The 26,368-nt window shown below is 46.6% G+C and overlaps 1 protein-coding gene across 4 annotated transcripts in view; it reads left to right on the top strand.

Annotated features, from left to right (window-relative positions):
* TBC1D2 (TBC1 domain family member 2) overlaps positions 1-26,368 on the top strand; it is a 1,652,487-nt gene that overhangs the window by 1,576,847 nt on the left and 49,272 nt on the right. For 3 of the 4 annotated variants that reach the window (XM_069630602.1, XM_069630605.1, XM_069630603.1), the window contains one exon: positions 25,055-25,176. In XM_069630602.1, coding sequence (XP_069486703.1) covers positions 25,055-25,176 — 122 coding nt within the window. Of the gene's footprint in view, positions 1-25,054; positions 25,189-26,368 lie in introns of all 4 variants that reach the window. The other variant, XM_069630604.1, reaches the window with a different exon arrangement.

Below are 26,368 nucleotides of genomic sequence, written 5' to 3'. Positions count from 1 at the left end.
GCCAAAGAAAGACAACAAAGAGAATTCCAATAATTCCAATCCAAAAGAGGGCCCCAAACATAACCAGGGGAAGCCACAAGGGAAACCGAATCAGGCTAGTGTACTCCCTGGTCCCAAACCAGATGGAGGTCAGAACAAACCCCCATTCAATAAAGCATTTGGTAAATGCTTTGTTTGTGGGTCAACTGACCATGTGAAAGGAGATCCCAGATGTAAGGGTAAACCTTCAGGGGTCCACACTGTCTCCTTAGCCTTCTCCCAGGTGGATGAAGTACCTATAGCCAGTGGAAATTTTCAGTTACTAGCTGAGGACCCCATGAGAGTCTCAGCTAGTGTTTCTTTAGTGTCCTTGGGTCTTTGGGAACAACAGAACTTAGATGTATATAACTCGATCCCAGATAATACTAAAGAGTATTACAAAGATAGTGTTCTTGTGAATGGTCAGGAACCCCCTGCCATCAGAGACACTGGAGCCAGCATAACTGTGGTTGATTAATGTTTTTTCAAGGTGGAGGATGTTGCTAAGGCACCCAAACACCTAACCAAGTTAGCTGGAGGCCCTGTGCAAATGGTTCCCCAGTTACCAGTCTCATCCAGTGCAATGACATGACTGTCAGAATACCTGTACGTGTGCAAAATAACGTGCCTGGGAGAGTCCTGTTGGGTAATGACCTTAAAACTCTTGGAGTTGTGTCCAGTACCCCTAGGCCTCCCAGCAAAAGGAAGCAGGAGCTCACAAGGTCTGCTAGGGAGAGAACCTTGAGAGGCTCTCCTGGGGATTTGATAGAAGAAACTATCACCCCAAGTCCACAGGACTTACTTACTGCTATTGCAGGACAGAAAGAGACAAAGGGGAAACCCAAGTCTGCCTGCAAGAAACCAGCAAGCACTCCTGTGCCCAGAAGGACATCTCCAAGATTGTCCAAAGTCACATCTGTGACTCCTCCACCAGCTGAGGCTGAGTGTGAGGTTCAACCCTGTATGGTTCAACTAAATACTGAGGAATCAGATCTAGAAGAAGATCTTACTCTGGTTGGAGATCTTGACGCTGTTGAGCATCCTGAGCTGCAGTCTTTACTGGCAGAAGGTGAACCCAACAGGGCAGACTTCAGCAGAGGACAAAGGGAGTGTCCTACTCTTGAAGGTCTTCGCCTACAGGCAGCTTCTCAGCTCAATGGGACTGAGCCTGGGAAGTATAGGTTGCACCGGGAAGATGGCCTCTTCTATAGTGAACCGACTGAGTCAACCCCTGGAGACGGCAAAAGACGTGTAGTACCTCTAGTGATCTGACTCCATTTTCTGCAGTTAGCCCACGAGATACCTTTGGCTGGTCACTTAAGTTTTAAGAAAACCAAGGAAAGGCTCTCTCTTTACTTCTACTGGCACTAAGATGGGTTCAGAAGTAGACAAATTCTGCAGGAGCTGTCACACTTGCCAAACTTCTGGCAAGAGTGGAGCCAAGAATGTGGCACCCCTGGTGCCTCTCCCAGTGGTGGGAGTTGCTTTTGAGAGGGTCGGGATTGACATTGTTGGTCCTCTTGACCGTCCCACATTTTCAGGTAACAGGTTTATCCTGGTTGTAGTGGATCATGCCACTAGGTATCCTGAAGCAATACCTATGAGGACTGTTACAGCTCCGGCTGTGGCTAAGGCCCTACTTGGTATTTTTACCAGAGTAGGTTTTCCTAAGGAGGTGATATCTGACAGGGGATCACATTTTATGTCCCCCTACATGCAAGCCATGTGGAAAACCTGTGGAGTCACCTACAAGTTCTCTACTGCCTACCATACCCAAACCAATGGGTTGGTGGAGAGGTTTCACAGAACTATGAAGAGCATGATAGGTGCTTTAGAAGAACCCCTTAAATGAAAGTGGGACCTTCTACTGCCATGCCTTCTCTTTTCATATAGCGAAGTCCCTCAGGAGGGAGTAGGTTAAAGTCCCTTCAAATTTCTCTATGGTCATCCAGTCAGAGGTCCATTGGCCCTGATTAAGGAGGGGTTGGAGAGTGCTTCTTCCCCCAAGCCAGTCAGAGTGACTGACTATGTGATAGGTCTCCAGAGGAGAATGTCACACATGATGGCAGAGGCAAGGGATAACTTGAAGGCTGGTCAAGCTCTGGCCAAACATTGGCATTACCAGAAGGGTAACATGGTTGAGTTTACTCAAGACCAGCTTGTTCTTGTTATGGTCCCCACAAGGCAGAGGGCCTTGCAGGACAAATGGATAGGACCCTTCAAAGTTGTGGGTAAACTTGGAGAGGTGAACTATCTGGTGGACTTAGGCAATCCTAAGGAGGCTCCTAGAGTCTTTCACACCAACCGTTTAAAGGCTTATGTCTCTAGACCTGACATAGGGGCCTTGCTCCTAGCTTCAGCTCAGGAGGAGGAGGAGGAGTGTGAACCTCTGCCTGACCTCTTCAGGGGCTTACCTTTAGATGAACAAGTGGAAGGGGTTTATCTCTCTTCCAGTCTCACATCTGACCATCAGGATGAGTGCAAATTACTGTTAAATCAGTTTGCCTCCCTGTTCTCACTTTCACCAGGCTTGACCCCTTGAGGCCAGCATGATATCCTCACTGGTGACTGTTTGCCTGTCAAAAGCAGGGGGTAGAGAATGTCAGACAATGTTAGAACCCATATAAGGAATGAGGTCAACAAGATGCTTGAACTCGGGGTTATCGAGCCCTCTACTAGCCCATGGTCTAGCCCAGTTGTCCTTGTACCAAAGGCAGGATCCAAGGAGATGAGATACTGCGTGGACTATAGAGCTCTAAATGCAGTCACTAAGACTGATCGCCATCCTTTACCAAGGACAGATGAGCTGGTGGACAAACTTGGTGCAGCCAAGTACCTCAGCACATTTGACCTAACGTCAGGCTATTGGCAAATAGCCCTGACAGACCATGCGAAGGAGAAAACTGCATTTTCCACCCCAGCTGGCCTCTACCAATTTAAGGTAATGCCTTTTGGATTAAAGAATGCATCTGCTACTTTTCAGAGGATGGTTAATCAAGTTCTGAATGGGATGGAGGGCTTCTGCATGGCATACTTGTGTCATGAACTACAGAACAATGTCCCTTTTGGACTTCCTGGTCCTTGTCACAACAGGGCGTGCACTCCATAATACTCCCAACATGGTTGTCCAGCGTGAAACCCCTTTCTTGCTCCATGCGCTGGACGTAACGTATTCTTTTAATAGACCACGCCTTCCGTGGCTCAGCGCGTCTCAATGCTATTGCAAAGTAGCGATCCGACGTGTTTCCCGTAGCTTGCGGTATTGTTTCCTTGTTCCTGTCTATCTACCAGTTCCTTGCCCCTTCCTTTCCTCCTATTTCCTGGACTTGTGTGCTAGTTGCACCTTTCCTAGTTCCTCGGATTCCTGGATCCGCGTCCCAGAAACTGAACGCACTCTGGAGTCGGAAGAGATTCGGGCAGCCTTGTTCAAAACCAGGTCCGTCCGCAAGAAGGCAGTGACCAAGGACGCCAGCAAAGAATGGACGAAGGTGAGAAGGGGGGAACTCCTTGACAGTTTGAGACGCCACCGGACCGAACTCGATAGCGACATCGAAGCCGCCATACAGGACCTGATGCGTCTCATGCAAGAACTATCAACCGAGGTCCAAAATCTAAAGGCGGAAAACACCGCAATCAAACAATTGGTCCTATCCCGGGATTCGGCCACAAAAGAAAGCGTCTTGTTGGGCGGCATTGTTGACAAATACGATGGGTCGGCAAAAACCCTTCGTGGATTCCTGGATTCATGTTTGGTCCACTTTACATTTAAGCCTTATTACTTTTCGACTCCCAGGGCTAAGGTTGGTTTCATAATTTCCCACCTTTCCGGGAATGCCTTAACCTGGGCTACACCCCTCGTTAACTCCGGCGATGCCCTCCTAGATGACTATGATGGGTTCATACAGGCCCTTAAAAACATGTTTGATCGCCCTGAGCAGGTCTATAGTGCCCAGGAACGTCTGTTAGACTTTCTGCAGGGTTCCCAGGATATACTCACTTATGTGACCCGATTCAAACAATTGGCCAAGGAAGCTGATTGGTCCTCTGAGGCGAGTTTCACCCTGTTCAGGAGAGGACTGAATGATGAGATTAAGGATGAGTTGACCATAGTGGCTTGACTAAACTCATTCCAGGCACTAATGGATCTTGCCATGCAAATAGACTTCCGTATCCAGGAAAGAAAGGCTGAAAAGAAGAAATCCACAGGAAATTCTTCCAAGGTGTCCTTTGGGAGCACCATCAGAACGGACACAAACCCAGGCTCAGTCACAGAACCAGAACTCATGCAGATAGGAGCCTTCCGTGGACCCATATCCCCGCAAGAAAGGATGAGAAGGATTCACACGGGGTTGTATATGTATTGTGCTTCGGACAAACATTTGGTAATGGAATGTCCTCTAGCCCCCCCTCTGCGTTCGGGAAACGCCAGCTCCCGATCCTAGATGGAGCAGAGCTTCGGGAGAGAGATGTTTGCTCCACATCAATTCCATCCTTGAACTCTCCTGGACAAAACAAATTGGTCTACTACAGCCATTTCTATCACCCTCCAAGAGCAAGACCTATCCCATTTTGGCGTTGGTAGACTGCGGAGCTATGGGGATCTTCATTGATCATGATTGGGTTGCTAGTCACCAGATTCCGTACGAGACACGAAGTACCATGCAGCCTGTGGAAGCCATCGATGGAAGACCCCTCACTTCAGGGCCCATAAGCCTGCAGACCAAGGAGATCCAGCTCTCAATAAATCATCATCAAGAGCTGATTAGGTTCGACATCATTAAGTCAGCCCACTACCCCATGGTATTGGGTATGCCCTGGTTACAAAAACACAATCCGTATATCAACTGGACAGCAGGATCACTATTCCTAGGCTCAGAGTTTTGTATGTCTCACTGTCTATTCCTGGAACCTTCATTAACACCCCCTAAAAAACCGCATAAAGACCAAGAAACACCACTCATGGTTTCCAATATCATACAAGTCCTGTGACCTACCAAGGTTACGCTGATGTGTTTTCGACTGCCATAGTCCAGGCCTTACCCCCACACAGGCCTGAAGACTGCGCAATAGAAACAGAACCCTCAGCAGTGATTCCTTTCGGCAGGATGTTCATCCTTTCTGAACCCAAGAAAAAGGCCCTCAAAGAATACCTGGATACCAACCTTGAAAATGGCACCATAAGACCTTCAAAATCTCCAGCAGGTGCTTCGTTATTCTTTGTTCCCAAAAAGGATACCCAGGAACTCAGACCCTGCCTCGATTATCGTGGCCTAAATCAATGCACCCTCAAAGACCGATACCCACTACCCTTGATTTCCGATATCCTGGAAGCCGTAAGAGGAGCGGTAATATTGACCGAGTTGGATCTCTGGGATGCCTATCATTTGATTCGTATCCGGGAAGGAGACGAGTGGAAAACCGCCTTTAGAACACCCTTTGGCTATTACGAATACCTGGTCATGCGCTTTGGACTAGCTAATGCCCCGGCAGTCTTCCAACGTTTTATGGATAGGGTGTTCTCTGACATGTTGTTCCTCTTCGTCATTGTATATCTGGATGACATATTGATCTTTTCCAAGGACCCTCAAAAGCATGAAGAACACGTAAAGGCAGTACTACAAAGACTCCGTGAACACCAATTCTTAGCCAAACCCAAAAATGGTTGTTTCACGTTACTTCTGTTCACTACCTAGGATTTATCCTTAGCCCACAGGGAATTGGTATGCACCCTTCAAAGGTAAAGGCTATTCTGGCATGGCCTGCTCCCACGTCCATGAAACAAGTTCAATCCTTCCTGGGGCTTGCCAATTTCTACCTACAGTTCATATCCCCCTTTTCCGAGATTGTACAACCGATCGTTGCTCTCTTAAAGAAGGACACCCCTTTTATCTGGTCCACACAGCAAGACACAGCGTTCCAGCGTTTGAAGACCGAGTTTACACAAGCTCCTATCTTAGCCCAACCCGACATAAGCCGACCATTTCTAGTGGAAACGGATGCCTCTAATTACGCCATAGGAGCAGTGTTGAAACAGAAATTAGAAGATAAGCTGGAACACCCCATTGCTTATCTTTCACGAACCCTGACTCCGAGTGAAACACACTACTCCGTCCTGGAAAAGGAATTGTTAGCCATCCGCCGAGCCTTCACTGAAGGGTGGCATCTACTTCTGGGAGCTAGACATCCAGTCCAAGTCCGTACGGACCATCGGAATCTTCAGATTCTACAGTCATTGGAATGTAGAAATAGTCGAAAGGCGCGTTGGGCCTACTTTTTTGCCCAGTACCAGTTCCACATAACTCATGTTCCCGGATCACATAACCTGATTGCTGACGCCTTGTCTCGACGTTCTGACTACGTAACCACTGAAGATAAGGCATATCCTAAGATGTTTTCCCCCACGATCTTTGTAGCTCAAGCAGTCAACCTCCTGGAAGAAATCCGACTGCAAACCCAATTCTCTGAGTTATGGAAGGATATGTCAAGGAAAAATCAATGGAATCTAAGAGCCAAGGAAGGATATTTATTCAAGGACAATGCACTGCTCATTCCTACACAGAAATTACAACAGAAAATAATAAACCTCTGTCATGACACACTTCACTCCGGGCATCGTGGCATCACCAATACCTTCTGTCTTATACAGAGACAGTTCTGGTGGCCTAAGATGAAGACTGACGTACAGCAGTACGTCCAAGCTTGCATTGTCTGTGCTCAAAATAAGCATGATAACAAGAGACCGGCGGGTCTTCTACTGCAACCAACACTGCCAACTAGGCCATGGGAATTCATCGCTACAGACTTCATTGTGGAACTACCACCATCTCGAGGATACACTACTATCATGGTTACCATAGACTTATTCACTCAAATGGCTCATTTTACACCCCTCAGTAAACTACCAACCTTCTCCGAACTAGCTGGAATCTTTCTGGAACACATATTCCGGCTGCATGGACTTCCTTCCAAGATCATATCTGATAGAGGACCTCAATACGTCTCACAATTCTGGAAACATCTCTGTCGAATTCTGGCAATTCAACGTGCCCTCTCTTCAGGGTATCACCCCCAAACCAACAGAGCCACAGAACGTGCGAATCAGACTCTGGAACAGTACCTTTGATGTTTCGCCACCAAGGTCCAGGATGACTGGTCACTCCTGATACCCGTTGCTGAATTTGCCTACAACAACTCTGAACGTTCAGCGCTCAAAACCAGTCCTTTTTATTGTAGTCAAGGGTTCCATCCATCGGTTTTACCCTCTGTTCTTCCTCATTCTACACCGGTACCTACTGTTGACTCCTGGATCGAAACCTTCGTCAACATACACCAGGAGGCCAAGGAATACTTAGAGAAGGCCAGAACGCGGACCAAGAGATATCCGGATTCCAAAAGAAGACCAGGCCCCTCTTATGCAGTCGGTGACCAAGTATGGTTGTCATCAAAATTACTACCCCAACATCTACGACCAAACAAATTGGCTCCCCGGTACTATGGTCCATTTCCCATCAAGGAAATTATTAACCCCATCTCATACCGGATCAAACTACCAGACTACTGGAAGAAAATTCATCCAGTTTTTCATACCTCCTTATGGAAACCCTACATTCCATCCTCCTGGAAATCCTGTAGACCTCCTCCTCTGCTGGTCGACAACCAACTGGAATATGAGGTATCCCGGATTTGCGATTCCAGGTATAAACGGGGCCAGCTTCAATACCTGGTTGAATGGAAAGGATGCCCTCCTAGTGAAAGAACCTGGGAACCTATTTCTAATATCAAGGCCCCTTGGTTGCTCAAAAGATTTCACCTCATACACCCGGGCAAACCTGGAGGAAAGGGTCTTCGGAGGAGGCATGCTGTCATGAACTACAGAACACGTCCCTTTTGGACTTTCTGGTCCTTGTCACATCGGGGCGTGCACTCCATAATACTCCCAACATGGTCGTCCAGCGTGAAACCCCTTTCTCGCTCCACGCGCTGGACGTAACGTATTCTATTAATAGACCACGCCTTCCGCGGCTCCACGCGTCTCAATGCTATTGCAAAGTAGCGATCCGACGTGTGTCCCGTAGCTCGCGGTCTTGCATTACATTGCAGTGTTCAGCCCTACATGGAAAGAACATATTGATCACTTAGGATATGTATTGCAGGCTCTGGAACAGGCCCATCTGACCATAAAGGCAAGTAAATGTCATATTGGTCAGAGTACAGTGGTATGCCTTGGACATGAGGTAGGAGGAGGTGAAATAAGGCCATTGCCCAGCAAAGTACAAGCTGTACAAAACTGGGCCACCCTTACTACTCAAACGCAAGTGAGAGCCTTCCTAGGTCTCACTGGGCATTACAGGAACTTCATTGAGAACTATGGGACCATAGTATCAATGCTGGATGGTTGGCTTGGGGTGCTACTGTCTTCAATGTTGGAAAGGAACAGTTCCCCTGACCCTTCCTCCACCTCCACCTCCACCTCCTCACCTGATGACGTGGGTAGCTCCAACTTCCTTCTCTGGGGCCTTTGGGAGGGAGGCTTTTTCCTTTCGTGCAGATATGGCCTGCCTCGGAAAGAAGCCACCGTGACCCAGAGTCTGGGGCTCACCGTGACCGCCCTCCGTGACAGCCAACAGGGGAAAAGCCGTAGCAGAAAAAAACCCTGGCAGATGTGCAGAAAGTTGCTGAAGAGCAGCCCCAGACGGGTCCAAGGAGGAGATGCAGACTGGTACAAGGTCCGGAAGAAATGCACTGCAGGAATCCACAGCCCAAGGGCGATGACCAGGTAAGAAAGAATCCGGAGGAAAAAATAAACAAAGGAGGAGGAGGGGCTCAGGAAGAGGAGAGGAAAAAAGGAGGGCGTAGTAGAGCCCTAAGTAGAAAAAAGATCAATGCTGGAACAAAAATAAAGAGGCAATAAGTAGAAGAATACAACAGGGTAGCCAAAAAGGGAAAAAACGGAGGAGGAAAAACCAAGCGAAGGGCGACAGAAGCCTAGGATTAGTACGGAAGCGCACGCAACGGAGATAAAGCCTATTGTTGCAACACGCCAAGCTGCTCCGCCGCTGATAGTAAATAGGAAGCGGTGGGCAGCCATCTTGAAAGGACACTAGACCCCTAACTGCACGTAAAGAAAAACGTGGCGGAGCGGTCTAATGGCGGCCCGACTTCCATCCCTTCCACAACTGCCAACGGCCTACGGCCGTGACAGTATGCCCCCTCCGAAAGGCATGTCCCCCGGGTTTGCCTGGATGCAATCGATGAAACCTACGTAGTACGCGGGGAGCATGAACATGAGAAAAGGGTTCCCAGGTATCCTCAGATGAAGGGTATCCCTTCCAATGGACCAGGTATTCAAGACGACCCCTGTAAAACCGGGAGTTGCGAATCTGGGAGACCTCATACTCATCAGAGGCTGGGTCTGGTAAGGTCCATAGACTTGGATGTTCCTGTTTCCTGACGTCTGGAAAATAAGGGCGAAGCAGAGAAGAATGAAATACTGGATGGATCCTACCCAGTGCCTTGGGGAGCTTGAGTCTGTATGTCACGGGATTTATCCTAGACTGTATCTCAAAGGGACCTATGAATCGAGGGGAGAGTTTAGAAGGGCGTACCCAACGGGGCAAAAATCTGGTGGATAACATGACTTTAGAACCCTTGCACCACTCCGGGGCTGGCCTTCGGTGTTTATCCGCTTGCTCTTTATAGTGTCGACTAGCTTCGAGGAGGCTGTCTTTGGCGGATCTTTGAGCTTCTTTGAGCTGCTCCAGAGTGGATTCGAGGGCTGGAATCTTGGTGTCGTCCCAGCAGGTAGGTACAAAAGCTTGTGGATGGTACCCATAGGTGCAAAAAAAAGGGCTGATACCTATATCCGTATGAACTGAATTATTATAGGCAAACTCGGCAGTCGGGAGTAAGTCTATCCAATTGTCCTGTTGCCGGTTGATGAAACACCTTAGGTACTGTTCCAATGTCCCATTTAATCTTTCGGTTTGGCCATTAGACTGGGGATGGAATCCTGAGGACAGTGCTCTCTCGATACCCAGCAAGCTACACATAGCAGCCCAAAATTTAGAAGTGTATTGACTCCCTCGATCCGACACAATCTTCTGTGGGAGGCCGTGTAGCCGAAAGATATCCCTAAGAAATATTTTGGCCATCTCTGAAGCGGAAGGTAGCTTGGCTAAAGGGGAAAAGTAAGCAAGTTTCGAGAAAGAATCTACGGTGACCATTATGCAGGTACAACCCCGAGAGACTGGCAGATCTACAATAAAGTCAGTAGATATTTGTTTCCAAGGACCAGAAGGAGCTTGATCTTGCTGCAACAACCCCAGAGGTCTTTGAGTGGGATATTTACTCTGGAAACACTTTATGCAGGTCTGCACATACTTCTGAGTATCAGCTCTCATTGTGGGCCATATAAACGATCTCTGTAGCAATTCGAGAGTACCCCGAACACCTCGATGACCTGCTATTTTGGAATCATGACACCACTGAAAGACCCGCTCCCTAAGTGGTTTAGTGGGGATGAAAAGTCTTCCGTCTATAAAGCACAACCCATCCTTTTCCTCAAAGGGCTGATCTTTAAGATCTTGGATAGGAAAAGCTGTGGTGGCTTCACGAACCTCTTGCAAAAAGGACGTCGCCATTGCTAGGATCCGAGTTTGGGGGAACATAAGCTCCCTCTTGAAGGAGGTGTCAACCTCATCTCGACGAGATAGGGCATCTGCGATCTGGTTTTGAGAACCGGGAATAAACGTAATGGAAAAATCAAACTGGGCAAAAAAATGGGCCCATCTAGCCTGCCGAGTGTTATAGCATTCCTGCTGCTTAAGAATTTGCAGATTCTTATGATCGGTCTGTATTAGAAAAGGATGAGTGCTTCCTTGTAGTAAATGCCTCCACTCTAAGCATGCTAGCTTCATCGCAAGGAGTTCTTTCTCAATGACCGAGTAATTACGTTGGCTGGGACTCAGTGTTTTTGAAAAATAGGCAATCGGATACTCCTGGTCTGGGTTGCCTTGAAGAAGAACAGCACCCACTGCAGCTGACGAGGCGTCCGTCTCCACAATGAAAGGCTACAATTGATCGGGTTGACGTAAGATCGGGGATGAGCAAAATCTGTGCTTCAAATCGAGGAAACTGTCATTGGCTTCTTTGGACCAAACAAAAGGTCCTGAGGACTTCTTTAGAAGTGTGGTTATGGGAAGAACGAGTTTGGAAAATTTAGGGATGAACCTTCGATAAAAATTTGCTAACCCCAAAAAACGCTGGATGTCTTTCACAGAAGTGGGGGCCGGCCAAGAGACAATGGCATCTACATTCTTGGGGTCCATAATGATACCTCCTTGGACAGAATGAATCCCAGGTAAGACAGAGAAGATTTGGAGAAGGCGCATTTTTCGGGCTTGATCAACAGGTGGTTCTGTTGTGAACAGCGTAAGACTTCCTTTACATGAAAATGGTGTTCCTCCTGACGGCGTGAAAAAACCAAAATGTCGTGTAGATAGTCCAAAGCCGTTTGACCCAACAAATCAGAAAATAGCCTGTCCATAAACCGTTGAAAAATCGAGGGTGCATTTACCAGGCCAAATGGCATAACCTGGTACTCGAACAGACCGAAAGGTGTGTGAAAAGCGCTCTTTCACTCATCCCCAGCTCTTATGCGGAGCAGGTGATAGGCATTTCGTAGGTCCAATTTTGTGAAGATTACCGAGCCCTGTACAGCTTCCAGGATCTCGGTTATAATAGGCATTGGGTACCGGTCCTTTATAGTCACTTTGTTAAGACCCCTGTAGTCGATATAAGGCCTTAGTTCTTTCGTCTCTCTTTTGGGAATAAAAAATAGGGAGGCTCCGGCTGGTGACTTTGACGGATGTATAAGACCGTTGGCCAAGTTGTCGTCCAAGTATTTTCGTAGGACAGCCTTCTGGGATACAGACAAAGGAAACATTCTCCCAAAAGGAACCAAGGCTTCGGGAACTAGGTCTATGGCACAGTCTTCAGGTCTATGAGGGGGAAGCTGATGGGGAACCTGTTCCTGGAAAACCTCAGTAAATTCTGAATAACAACCTGGAATGCAATGGATAGCACTTCCTTCTGTACTTGCCACTGTTCTAACCTTTTCAAATGAGGTTTCTGGAAGGCATACTCTTTTACAATAACTTGAGTGAAAACTCAGCAAATTGTTAGTCCAATCCACGGTAGTGTTATGTTTACGGAGCCATCCTATCCCCAGAATAACCAGAAAATGGGCAGCACGGATAATGTCAAAGGAGACCCTTTCGGTATGTTTCTGGATAGTTACGACGACTTCTTCCGTAGCGTGAGTAATGAGGCCAGAACTTAGGGGGGTACCATCAACGCCTTCCACCTTTTGATCTTCTTTTTTGGCTATCCGCAGAAGGCCCACCTTATCTGCCCATACGGTATCTAGAACATTTCCGGCTGCTCCACAATCAAGTAGTGCTTGAGTGTCCACTTCTTTTTTGCAGAAGTGGATCTTAATGGCTATAACCATAAGACGAACATCATCCGTCACATGAGAAGAGGTTACTGAGAGGTTGCCATAGGAACAAGCATAAGCCCCTCGATAGTCCGTCCTACCAACTATCGAGGGCGTTCGTTTCCCGACCTCCTAGGGGGCACGTCTGGACAATCTCGCAGGAGGTGGGTTGCAGATCCACAGTACAAACATAGGTTCCCATCTCGTCTCCTCTTCTTTTCTTCAGCAGTTAAAGGTGCTCTAGTGGTTCCAATCTGCATGGGTTCTTCCCCGGCAGCTCTCGTAGCGGATGAGGAGGTGGAGGGACGTGATTCGTGGTATGGTGTCATACTTCTGATCTTCTTCTTTTCATTCTTCCGTTCAAGGAGTCTAAAATCTATTCTTTGGACAGCAGTAAGGAGATCTGAAAAAGTATCGGGCCGTGTGGTTCTGGCGAGTTCATCCTTTAATTCCTCCCGAAGTCCCCTTCGGAATATGGTGTATTGTACCATTTCGGGCCAGCCGGACTCGGCTGCCAACTTCTTGAAGGTAGATATGCATGTGAGTAAATCCGAAGTACCCTGCCGTACATCCAGTAGGTCTTCACTGGCCACATGTGCGCTCTCAGTTCGGAGGAAAGTCTGCCATACCAGCTCCTTGAAAGCGGCGTAATCTTGTAGGACAGGATCGTCTCGGGACATTAATGGGGTTGCCCAAGACAGGGCATTCCCCGTCATGTGGGTGATCATAAACCCCACCTTAGTCTGAACTGTTGAAAATGTATTCTGTTTGAACTTAAAGTGGATGTTGCAGGCGTCCAGGAATTCCTTCACCTTGCATCCCGAGCCATCGAACTTGCCTGATACTAGGGGCAAAGGGGGTAAATCCTGAGCCTGTTGTTCCCTGACGGCTACTCTTTGCTGGAGTGCAGCATTGTCAGTCTTTAGAGCTTGGACCTCAGCATTGAGGTTTTGAACGGCGGCTATTAGCTCTTGGAGCTGTTGTGGGGTGGCCATGACTACTTCTGGGCGTTGCAAACTATCAATGCTGGATGGTTGGCTTGCAGTGCTACTGTCTTCAATGTTGGAATAGAACAGTTCCCCCGACCCTTCCTCCACCTCCTCACCTGATGACGTGGGTAGCTCCAACTTCCTTTACTGGGGCCTTTGTGAGGGAGGCTTTTTCCTTTCGTGCAGATATGGCCTGCCTCGGAAAGAAGCCACCGTGAGAGTCTGGGGCTCACCGTGACCCCCCTCCGTGACAGCCAACAGGGGAAAAAGCCGTAGCAGAAAAAAACCCTGGCAGATGTGCAGAAAGTTGTTGAAGAGCAGCCCCAGACGGGTCCAAGGAGGAGATGCAGACTGGTACAAGGTCCGGAAGAAATGCACTGCAGGAATCCACAGCCCAAGGGCGATGACCAGGTAAGAAAGAATCCGGAGGAAAAAATAAACAAAGGAGGAGGAGGGGCTCAGGAAGAGGAGAGGAAAAAAGGAGGGCGTAGTAGAGCCCTAAGTAGAAAAAAAGATCAATGCTGGAACAAAAATAAAGAGGCAATAAGTAGAAGAATACAACAGGGTAGCCAAAAAGGGAAAAAACGGAGGAGGAAAAACCAAGCGAAGGGCGGCAGAAGCCTAGGATTAGTACAGAAGCGCACGCAACGGAGATAAAGCCTAACGTTGCAACGCGCCGAGCCGCTCCGCCGCTGAAAGTAAATAGGAAGCGGCGGGTGGCCATCTTGAAAGGACACTAGACCGCTAACCGCAGGTCAAGAAAAACGTGGCGGAGCGGTCTAATGGCGGGCCGACTTCCATCCCTTCCACAACCACCAACGGCCTACGGCCGTGACACATAGCTTCTCCCTTGAATGTCATCTCCTCTCCCAAATTTCCTAAAAAGGTCAGGTGGAATGAGCAGTGCAATCAAACCTTTGAAAGTCTAAAGAAAGCCCTTTGTCAAGCTCCAGTCCTAAGAGCTCCCGACTATCACCAACCCTTCAGTGTACAAACTGATGCTTCAAATGTGGGTATAGGTGCAGTCCTTAGTCAACTGGATGAGAAAGGTAGGTAGCACCCCATTTGTTTCATCAGCAGGAAGTTAAAGGATCCTGAGACAAGGTGGGTAACAATAGAACGTGAATGTTTTGCTATTGTGTGGTCACTGAAGAGGTTTCGGCCATACTTGTATGGTTCTACCTTCATTATTCAGACTGACCACCAACCCTTGAGATGGCTGATACAAATGAAAGGGGAAAACCCAAAACTACTCAGATGGTCAATCTGCCTGCAAGGGTTTGATTTTTCCATTGAGCACAGAGCAGGAAGTCACCACCAAAATGCTGATGGTTTCTCTAGGATGTTTATAACCGACTAGAGCTATGAGATCCATCCAGGAGTGGATTAAATCCTCCTGTCCCTTAGTCTGCGGGGGGGGGGGGGCGAGTGTTAGGGAGAATTCTCATTCTATGGCTAATTTCCCTGACCTAGTGAGTCCCGCAGCGAGCTTTGCTGGATTTCTGGAGTTTATTTTTTCCACCTGGTAAGAGTGTGAGCTTTTCCCCCACTCTTACCTGTGTTTTGCCATGTGTATTTCAACTGTTTTTGTGATTATGGACTTTGGAGTACACCACCTCAGTAGCCCCACTCTTTATGTGTTACACAGCACCTTTAGTGCAGTGACACAGGGTTGGCTCTTAGACTTCCCAACGACTCCATTTTCTGGGGCTGACTACTGTCCCCCAGAAAAGGGTAAAGTTGCCATTAACTTTACATAGTCACTTTTACCACGGATCCAGTACACCCCATCTTATATGGAGATTTGGAGAGGGTTAATTCTTAGCCCTTTTTTATCTGTGCATCTTGGAGCATTGTTTCGCTCCCTTAACATTAAGACTTGGCTGGTGGCAGTGGTATCTACCCTAATTTTCCTACCGTGATTATATTACAAAACGTGGTAACATTTTAGGCTATTTTAGTAGCCTCGAACTTTAAACCCGCTTGCCCAAATACTTTTTATTTCAGCTCCGGTTGGGTTTGATCGCCATTTCTTTTTGTTAATATCCTTCTTGGGTCTTTCTTTGTGCGGCAAACCAGGTTTGCCGCCTTTGTTCGCCGACCTTTGGCAGGCTTCTGACCAGAAGCCCTCCTTTGGCGTCTAGGTGGGCTGAATGTGAGGGAGGGGTGTAGTCACCCCCTGCACAGGGTCTCCTTCGAGACCCAAGTTGCACTTTGTGTTGATTGGCTGAGGTGGTTGTCCGGGCTGGACAACCCCCTTGCTGAGTGATTGACAGCCAGGCTGTGTGAATGGGGGATTTTGGCATAAAAGGCAGGACTCTTGGGCTAGAAGGCAGAGTTGCCACTGGAACTGCAAAGAACCGAAGAGAAGCAGAGAAGAAGACGGCTGCTATCTACCCTTCAACGACAAGAGAAGATCCAGTCCGGAGTCTTCTTCCCTTGAGCCTGGTGGGATCAACCAGCTCACCCTTTCTTCAGTCAGAGAATCCTCTCCTGGGTCGAAATCACTGCCGTGCTGTATTCATCGTTGTCTTTTTCGCTGCTGCTGGCCTCATCCCTGAGTAGTGCAGATCACTCCAGACGTCCTCCTTCTTGTCCCCACGACTGAAGCTGCAGGAACTACCAGGAACAACTGCCTTGACACCAGCTTTTCTCCAACGGAATAAGGTACTGTGTATATTTGGTCGTTCTCTCCGTCTGACCATCCGGAATCGGGGTGAACCCTTTTCCTCCTTGAAGACTTCGTAGATTTGTTCCTTCTTCCTTCCCTCTAATAACTTTTCCTTCCATCTGACAATATCTAAGTACTCTTGGCATCTTGAATCTCGACCTATTCAATGTGTGATCCACGGCAACTGAGCATCTGCTCCATTGAGACTGGCGCAGGCCTATTGACTTTAATCTGTATCTTTGAACGAGTCCTCCGATTCCCTTGCCTTGACAAAAGTATTGCCTGTGATTTTATCCACTTTTCCCTTGTTTGAAATTCTAAAGTACAAAGAGTGTTTTAACTTCGTGAGCATTTCTATTCGCAGGTACGCGTTAGTATCGCAATACCGGTCTGTCAAATCCTAATGTACTTACCTTGAATTTGCTGGAACAAGTGGAATTGGTTGTGTGTAGTGTATTTTACGTGTGGTTTTGAATTTATAGAAGTGAAGTGTTTTGTGAACAGATGGTTTAAAATAAATGTACTTATATTTTTTACCTGAAACCTTGAGTCAGTGTTTGCTTGAGTCACAGTAATAATGGTCCTTTGTGTAATCTCTACTACTGCTCATTTACTCTTGAGATAAGTCTGGCTGCTCTGCTACTGCTACCACTTTAACAGTGTACTACAGGCTTGTACCAAAGGTGAACTTGTATTTCCACGTGTAGTCTTAATTGTGTGTAGTGGTCCCTAAGGGCACTGCACAGGATTCTGCCTAACAGGGGTAGCCATGCCCTTATTAAGGGCGTGGCTACCTCCAAACTCGTAATGAGGCCCATTTTCTTGTTTTGTACTGCGTTAACTTCTTCGAGAACAAAGTGTTTCAAACACTTTTTGAAAAATCCACTGACTTTATCAGCAGAAGATTAGTGGTCACTACTGTTGAAAGGGGAAAAGACTACTGCAGCAGTCAAATTGTTAAATAATGTCATGGACAAGAGTGATTAATTGTAGGAGGCTGCTGCTTAGTTTATTTTAATGTAAGGATAATTGTTTGTTTGTCGGATTGTCTATTGGAACTTTTTGATAAAAGTTTGTAATAAACTATAATGCAATAAAACAAATTTAGTTTGAACTTTAAGTCTGTTGACTATGTCTTGCTTCATGATGCCTTCACAGCAGTTATAAATATTGCGAGTCTCGGACTCGCACAAAAAAGAAGGCCAGTTCGTGAGAGGACAGTTTCTTGGCAGGGGAGTAATCCAAGCCATTCTGAATACTGCGAGTCTGGGACCTGCACCTAAAAGAAATAAAGAATATATGGTGAAACAAATACTACGCTTGGTAAAAGAAGTATGTCAAGTGGTTGGTGGGATAAACAGTAGAAATACATGGAGTGTATTTTTGTGAACTGCCTACTGACCATTGCATGAGGAAATACAGGCATGCGAGGCACCAGAGGGAGAGAACATTTCTTTATTTTTATCACTTTCGATTACCTGAGAGATTGGGAACTTTTCTGTTGGTTGGATCTACAAAGAACACTTTACTTTCAGAGGAGATCATCCTTGCACAGTTGGTTTAAGTTATTAGTGTTAGGGACAGAGGTAGGCTTTTTGAGACATGACAGTGACGGACTTCATAGGTTTGGACATTCTGACAATTTCCTTAGTTTTTTTAGAAGCTGGGAAACCCCTCTTAGTTTCAGGGACAGAGGGCCCTTTTTCATATAATAGAGGGTTCTGCCCAAAAACATTCCACCATCGTATCTGCGCCTAAATTCTAAACCCTCACACTACATAACCTGAATTTTAAGGTTTTTACCCCTGTGGCCGGTCTTCATGCGAGGGTTTGCACCTGTGAGGGTAAAGTGACGAGGGGCTATGATTGGTCAGTTTTGATTGGGCTACCTGTGTTTTCTTCAGGAGTGTAGACCGGGCCTTTAAAAGGATAGTCTGCTGTTTTGAATTGTGTCTTTCTTTCTGGGATCAAGCCTGTGTCCCGCTAAATGCTTTGGGGTAGGCTTTTACCACTCGTGGTGGGAATTGGTGTAGGGAAGTGTAGGAAAGACTGTGTTCCGCCTCCCGTTCCTTACAAAGTGATAGGCACTACAGGGGGGTGTCTTTGGTGTGCAGATGTTCAGCGTGCTTCTGGAAAGAGATTCGATGATAAGTTCAACATGGTTTTGGTATGTTTGCGCGGGTTCACACTACCAGGAAGTGAATGCAACAGTACTTTCTTCGTCTGAACTGTGGACAGGACACGCTGAAAAGTATGATTTCGGGCTCAGAGCAGAATCGTGGTGCGGTCCACGTAGAAGCATTCATAATGTCCCTGAGATTGGCACACACCAGCTCTGTGGATTGTGTGCCAGTTTCCAAGTGCTTGGGTGGGTTCTAGGTAACGGTATGAGAGATAAATGGGAACATATGCTACATATTTCGTTTGGCCTTCAGTACTTTTCTCTCTTAAAGGGGCATTGCCAACCTCTGTACTAGCTCTCTGATCATGTGAATGGTCGCTGTTTCAGTACAGTAAAGGTTGTAGCACCAGTGCAGTTTATGGGTTCCATGTAATAATGTCCCCTCAAAAATATCGCCATGCAAAACAATCGCAGAAAAATTGACGTTTTTTGTGGGGACATTATTACATGAAACGTGCAGGGGACACCCCCGCAACCCTCAAACCCTTTTTTATTTTTCATGGGGAGCGGGGGACACCCCGGCAACCCCTGCCTGCCCCTGTCCCTATATATATGGTCACCTATATAATGTTGCCACAACCTTTCCCGGCGGCATTATATACAGCAACATATATATAGGGATATTATTACCTGATACCGGTTTATGTTCTCTAGGCATTGGCTGATTTCCTTAAAGGGACACTACCACTCACTGGAGAATATGTTTCAAGAGGGTCGGAACCTTCCTCTGTCATTTGTGGGTCGGGGTTTGTGGATAGTAAGGCCCCATTTTGGCTAAGAGCACCCCGTTGAGATTTGTGTGTGGAGGTTGCATAGACCGACCTGTCATCCACAAGCTTGGGGAGGCATCTGGCTGCGCTAGTCACCTCAATAGATGTGATTTGAGTTAAGTAGGTGACATTTTCACAATTCATACAGCTGTTGTTAACTCCTTAGTGAAGCACGTGAAGCAACACATGTTCCAAGGTACAGTATTGGGCCTATGGTCTCTTCTTTTTGTAATACTTCAACACTTGTATTTAGCTCATTTTTAAGTACCACCAATTTGGAAGTAAATGAGGTGTACTAAAGTAAAGAGTTTAGCACAAGCAAGTCACAGATGAAGGAATAGAGCCCAGATCACCTGAGACCACAGTCACCAACCTCAACCACTGAACCACTTCACCTCTGAAGCAGAGAAAACTAGTATAGCTTGAAAAGAGACAACTGCATGCTTGCCTGACAACTGTCAAATTGTGCCCCAGCAAAGCAAAGCAGTCTTTTCTCTCTAACCCTGATGCCTAAACAGCTGAGAGCAGGTGGACCTCTTCTGAGCACATATGCGTCTTGGGTTGAATATTATTTCTTTGGTTTTATGTATTGTCATCCTGCAGCAATATTGTTTTTCCCATGAACAAACCATGGGGTACCTGGGTTGTAATCAGGCACCAGATGTAAGCTCAAACAATCATACAATGCTGCTCTCTTTCGTATTCAGCTCTTGCTCATTTGAGTGCCATTCTGTTTATTCCTGTATTATACTTATATATAAATGCCACACAGTGAAAGACTGTAGTTTCAGTAGTGTCTTCTTTTGTTGAAAACCCCTAAAATGGAAAAGGAGGAAGGAAACATTTGTCTGAGGGAAGAGAGAGAGTGTCCTGGAAGCAGAATCTTGCCAAAGCAAAGAGAACAGCCTGTGGGAGCAGAGTGAATGTTCCGGCAGCAGAATCACACCAAAGCAAAGAAAGCAGGCTGATGGAAACAGTGAGAGTCCAGGCCACACAGTCAAACCGATCTGTGTGGGCAAGGTAGAGAGATAGCGCAATATGTGGAGAAAAGGTAAAGCTCATTGTTTCCTGGTACCTCCATTTAAGGTTTCCAAGCACACACCAATACCAATTGAACATTGCAAGGCTGAATGAGACGTTGCGATGCAGCCAGATCCTGCAAGTGTCGGATCCCCTGCGCACTTCAGCAACTATTGAATATTGTTAGTGGGGAAAGAGAATTTGCGCTGCAAACCGAACCTGGGGTAAAGGGTACCATGCACGCACAATCATTGAACACTGTGAAGGGGGGAAAGAGACATTTTGTTGCATCCTTAACCTGGAATGAAAATTCACAGCCGATACCAATCAGGACTGGTCAGTCTGGAAAGGCAAAAGAAATAGCACAGCACCTTGTTATCTGGAATTTAGTGTCACAGTGGGATGCACATACTATTACACTTGTTAGGTTTACAGTCTCTTAATTTACAGGTTAAAACAGCAACACAAACGGGCAAAATAATCAACAGAAAAAGTCTTCAGGGATGGTTATCCAAACTTTCTCGCCCTGGGGTGATCCGTCCTCTCATCTCAAGGCTAATCACTGGTCCTCATTTACCAGCTAAATACTGGCTTTTCTAGGTGTCCTACCTACGGCTGTCTAGCACGAAACTCCTCAAGAGGTCCAAATTGCTCCTTCGGAATTCTAGCCGATAAGTCTGTGCTTCGCCTCCATCAGCTGTAGGTACAATTAAAGTTTCTTCAGGGTTTGGAGTTAGAGCCAGGAGTCACTGCTACCACCTTCTACTCCCCAGACCGCTTCTCCGCCTTCTAGATAGCACCATGGGTTTTCCTTTCTCTTAGGTTCCTTGCTACTATGGAGCTCCCTGCCTGACCTTATATCTCCTCCTGCCTCTTCTATCTCACCAAACTGCCCTCTTCATTCCTTCCAACTCTTGCTATCGCTGTTAGCCCCTCCTCGAGGCTCTCACCACCTCTGCCAAAGGTAACTATTTCTGCTGACTTTTACAAACTCCCTGATGTTACCTCCTCCTTCACTCTCTCACGCCCTCCTCCTAAGACCCCTGATCCGGGTAATCCAATTGCTGTGAACCTAGAGACATTATAAAGAACTGAGCCCAATTTCAAGGCCTTGAATTATGATTATGCTATAAAACAGTAGAATCTGAGCCACCATGTGTTAAGACCGCAAAGGTATTTTTCAAGGCTCTGTACAGTATCTAGATTATGCAGTGTGGCACCTCAGTAGACAAGTGTGTTTGTTTCATGTAGTCAAAGGTTTCAAAAATTGTTCTTTTTTAGAATTCCTTACTGCGTGTTCTATTCCATCGCTCATGTATTCGTGATGAAACATTTCCTCTTAAAGTATTGACTGCAGAATGATTCCTAATGTTTTATAACACCTCTGGACGACACCACCATCTCCTCAAGCTTTTAACACCTCATCCAGATGTTACCACCCTCCTCTAGACACATGATACTCCTTCCTGGCTTCTTCTCCCCCCTCACCTCTAGCAACCTCCACTCCTTCATAGGCATTTTATTGTGCTTAAAACATCTCCAGTCATAACCTGCTCCATCAGCTCACACTGCCATACTGGGCAGCCTGCCTTTTGTTATGGATATTGACCCTTACCTGTGTGTGAGTCAGGATAAGGGTCTGCACATGTGGCTCCCAACTGTTGAAGGGCTAGAATATTTCCAGTAGCTTCCAGCCACATTTGGGTCCAGTTGAGGCAGAGGGGGTCAGCTTAACTCTATATCATCCCTGGTGGCTATCTTGGTTTTCATGTGGGTGTATGTAAGCCCAGGAAGAGCTGCCTGTATCAGAACCAACTCTGCCTAATGTTGCCGGGTTTACGAGTATAGTTGTGGGTGTTTTCTGGTGTTATTGTCATGTTTCCCATAGTGTTTGTGCTTGTTCGGTGTGCTTATGAGTTGCAGACTTCACCAATGGGTCTCCGGGCCTGGACAAGTTTGCTAAAATCTGGAGGGAATTGCTTTTGTGAACTCATGAGACCATGAAGAGTTTGCTAGGCTTGTGGTTTTTTGTATTAAGGGGTGGGGTTTTGAGGTGTATGGTGGTCTTACTGTGATGGTGCCCTACCAAACGATGTTGACCAATGAAGAGTGATTTGAGGATCATCCTCATTCCACCCTGGGACCGATCATCTACTGTTTTTAGAGCCCTGCGGCCCCCTGGGCCACTCTCCCAATGATCTGAGGAGTCATGGGACTCTGTCACAGTCGGTTTCCAAGCACATACAATTTCCCATTTAATATTGTGAGAAATAGAAAACCTGTTTCAACCTGGAACCTGGAATAAAGGTTCTTAAGCACACAAATACTAATTGAACATTCTGAAAAAGGGAGACAAACAGTCTGTATATTGGACCCTGGAGTAGGGGATTACAAGTGTGCAGGATTGCTCATTGAGCATTGTGGGGTAGAGAGAAAAACACATGGGGCCTCATCGCAAGTTAGCCGGTCTGGATTTAACAGTGCCGGTAAAACAGTACCGGCACCGTTTTCTGGTCCGGCTAACTACGGGTTTTGTGGCCATGTGGCGTCACACCCGCCAGGTCTGACCTGGCGGGCATACCGCCACTGGCCGCAGACGGACGCGAAAACACTGGCACCATTACCCCGTGGTGCCGGCGTTTCCGTGGTCCCCATTCCCATGAAGTCCTATGGGACTCCACGGGAATGGGGAATAACGAAATGCCGGCGCCGTAATGCCCCAGTAATTTCCAGCAAGTCTGGTGCCGGTAATTCCCCACGGGTCCAGTGGCAGCCTGCCGTTTTTACCAGCACGGCTACCACCGGACTCGTAATGAGGCCCATTGTTTGCTGGAACCTCCAGTGACGGTCACCAAGTAGACCACAACAAAGAATTCATGAGACCTGCTAACAGAAAATAAACACCCTGACCCTCATTCTACAAGAAAGGATAATGAAAGTTTTTGTGAATTGCATATCCTTGTCCACAGCTCTTTTTTTGGTGTGAAAACTCCACAAAGAGTGTGCCACCAAAGTAGTCTTATAGCATTAGCATATGCCTGCAGAAGCATGTTGGCAGGAAATTGACAGCCTTGTCAGAAGCCAAGTGGGCTTAAAGATTCCCAGTGACTTGAGGGAGAGACTTTCTGAATCTTGAGAATTAATTGAAGGTGGCAGGATGCTTATCCTGGCCTTGTTTTGATGTGTGGTGTTTGGAGGAGCCAAGTGGATGAGGAACAATGTTTTTTGTAGAGGCATACGTCTTGCTTTTTCATGTGAGAAACAGAAGCTGGGGTGGTGCAATCCTCAGTGGACCTCCCCAACCCTACATGGCAGTTTACAATCTTGGTATCTGGATGGGCACTAACCTTGATTTTGACTCCCAAATGCATAAGGTATCATTCATATGCCCATCAGCTGAAACTGCTGAAAAAGATCATGGCCTATCTTGAGTATAAGATCCTAATCATGAATCCTTTCATCTCAGCCATTATTGAGTATTGTAATACAGTCAACCTCATGCTGCCTAAGATTTACATACATAAATTGCAAAGAATTTAAAGTGTGGCAGTCAGATGTATTCTAAAGGTCCCCCAAAGAGTCATCATCACCACAAAGACCTTTTCGAAGCCCTGAATAAAGTGGGTGCTACTGTTTTAGCAACTACGTTTATAAACCCACTAGGGCCCTTGGTGCCCAGAACTCAAATCTTGCAGCAGTGGTAAGGTTCCAATATTACCTGTGAGGTGGCAGATTCTGCTCATACAAGGTTGTAAACCTTTAGAATGGCCTTCCACTCTCGCTCCAGTTGATTGGCGACTATATGCAGTGTAAATAATGAAATAAATTGACACATGGCTGTTCATAAAGTAATTATTTTCTATTCCACCATCTCCCTCGATAGATCAATATATGTCTCATGCCATCTACTGTTTTTAACCATTTTCCTCATTAAACTGGTTGTTGTACAATGAAATGCACCAGCTTGTGAGGAGCTTAGACTGTCCTGACGAATGTGGCGTTACTAAACCCAAGCCACTGAAACCGGTCGACGGTGTTTGTATCATCTAAAAGGGCTCCAATTTGCCCCATTTTAGTTTTGAGCAAACTTTTTTACATTGTTCCACTTTCCATGAGCAAAAAGTTGACTCCACATGGGAAGTGGTAATTGTATTGTCTTTGTGTGTGTTCTTGGGATTGGGAATTTTTCCTATTTCCCTAAGTTGTGTCATTTTTACATTTGAGTACCCCAGGAGCAGTGTGACAATCTATGGGCTATTAAAAAACTGTCTATCCCATTAGATGCCACATGGTTCGTTCTGAAGAGAAAAATTGACTCTCTTCACTTTCCTGGGTTGACTCTCTTTTCCTTTCCCTGGTTTTACTGGTAGTCTCTACCGATTTAAGCCAATCGGGAAGAGAGTGGGTTGGGACTCTCAAGGTTGAACGCATTACATATCATAGAAGTGGTAATCTTACTCTTATTCTGTCACTAATAGACAGGCGTTGTAACACCGCAACCTAGTCAAGAGTGCACTTTAGGCAGGGATAGCACCCTTGTTTCACTCTATCCTTCTGTCTTCAGCCACAACCTTGTTCTATTCTCCTTATGAATAGGTTTGAGTCCACCCCATAGTAAAATAAGTAAAACCTTCCTTTTGGGTTTGGTTTTATTATCTGGACCTAGCCTTGGGTTTTCAGGTGGTTGCTAGTAGCTCTTACACAGTTGTGTGTTGCCTAATCTTTTGTGTAAATATTATTTATCTAAGGGCAACACCCTGTCAATTTATAGAAATTGCCCCATTGTTTGCTAATAGTCCCAAACTTCTATTCAGCTATCTAATGTGCACAGCTAAATACAGGCAAATCATTATGTTATTTATGTACATGTTTGCCATGCCTTGGAATTAAGTTTTTTAATTGTTACAGGTTATATTTCGTTACGCCCTGGCTATCTTCAAGTATAATGAGGAAGAGATCTTGAAAAAACAAGAAACGATAGAAATATACCAGTATCTTGCTTCTTTCACACAGACTATATGTGACGGCAGGTGAGTTCAGAGGTAATTTATCATTGCTCCTCCATATGGCTCATAGAGCCTGCATGAGATAATCTGTCAGCATAGTTTACAAGCAGCTTTCCTTTACATGTCTGGGGACACTGGATTAGATCCGTTTGCATTTATGGATTGCATTATTTGTGTAGGCATTTTCAGCTACACTTGATCCCATTCGTCTTACCTTTAGGGAAATCTAAAAATGTGCACATACTCATAAAGAAAGAGGCATGTCATGGCAACCCCTGCAACAATAGGTTTTAGGCAAACAAAAGAGAAAACAATCAAACCAATTGATCTAGGCATCCACACAAACACCAGAATTTAGCTAGCGTTCCCACAACACCTCCCTCCTGTTTGCACACTACTCCCCGGTTACGAGACTCACATGATTTGGTTGTCCCACAGGACCGGTTACACCGCACCAGGTTGCATGTTCGCACCTGGTTGCAGCCTTTCCTGCATTGGCAGTTGCCATGGAGAACACACGCCAGAAGGATCCGCAGAACGCTCCCACATCGCGTAGCTGTCTGATCACGTGATCCTGCGCAACGTCCGTCACGTGGTGGCAGAGCGCGTCACGTGACTGTCAGGCGCCCGTTACAAAACACTTGACGAGCAAAGCAGTCACCGCTTCCCAGCTGTCTCTTGGACCCTGTTTGGGGCTACGTTTGGATCTTGCTCTTGTTGGTATACCTTGACATCGGAACTCTCACCTGGACTCCCTTGGATTGCCCTTCTGTCCTTCTGCTTGGAACTGTTCACTCGTCGCTGAACCTCAGACCGTCCCTCACTTGCAATCGGATTTTACCCTTTGGAACTTGTGCGCTCCCTCTGCGTACCTGTCTCCTGATTCCCACGTTACGCACTCAGTCCTTGGCTCAGGTGGGCCGTCCTGCTTCCACGTACTACTCTGTTCCCTGTTCTTCTGGGGACTACTTTTCATCTGAGTCTCAAACCTCCTGCACTTAGGTTTCCCGTGCCTTCCTACCACCGGATAGGTAAGACCTCTCAGATTTTATGATTCGTGTTATACTGTCATTGCCTGGTACTTAATCCCGTTCTTTTTGCAGCAGCATCGGTGTTCTTGAGGCTCCGTGGATCCGGGAAGAGACATCTCCCACCTGTGGCCTCAAAGGTCACACAGGGGGTTCTTCAGGTACCCGTGTGCGTCACTTGGGGATGG

Source organism: Ambystoma mexicanum, chromosome 6q (genome assembly GCF_040938575.1).
Source record: "Ambystoma mexicanum isolate Mex_15411 chromosome 6q, UKY_AmexF1_1, whole genome shotgun sequence".
Taxonomy (NCBI): domain Eukaryota; kingdom Metazoa; phylum Chordata; class Amphibia; order Caudata; family Ambystomatidae; genus Ambystoma; species Ambystoma mexicanum.
Note: the sequence above shows the minus strand (reverse complement) of the source record. Positions and strands in the feature narration are given on the sequence as shown.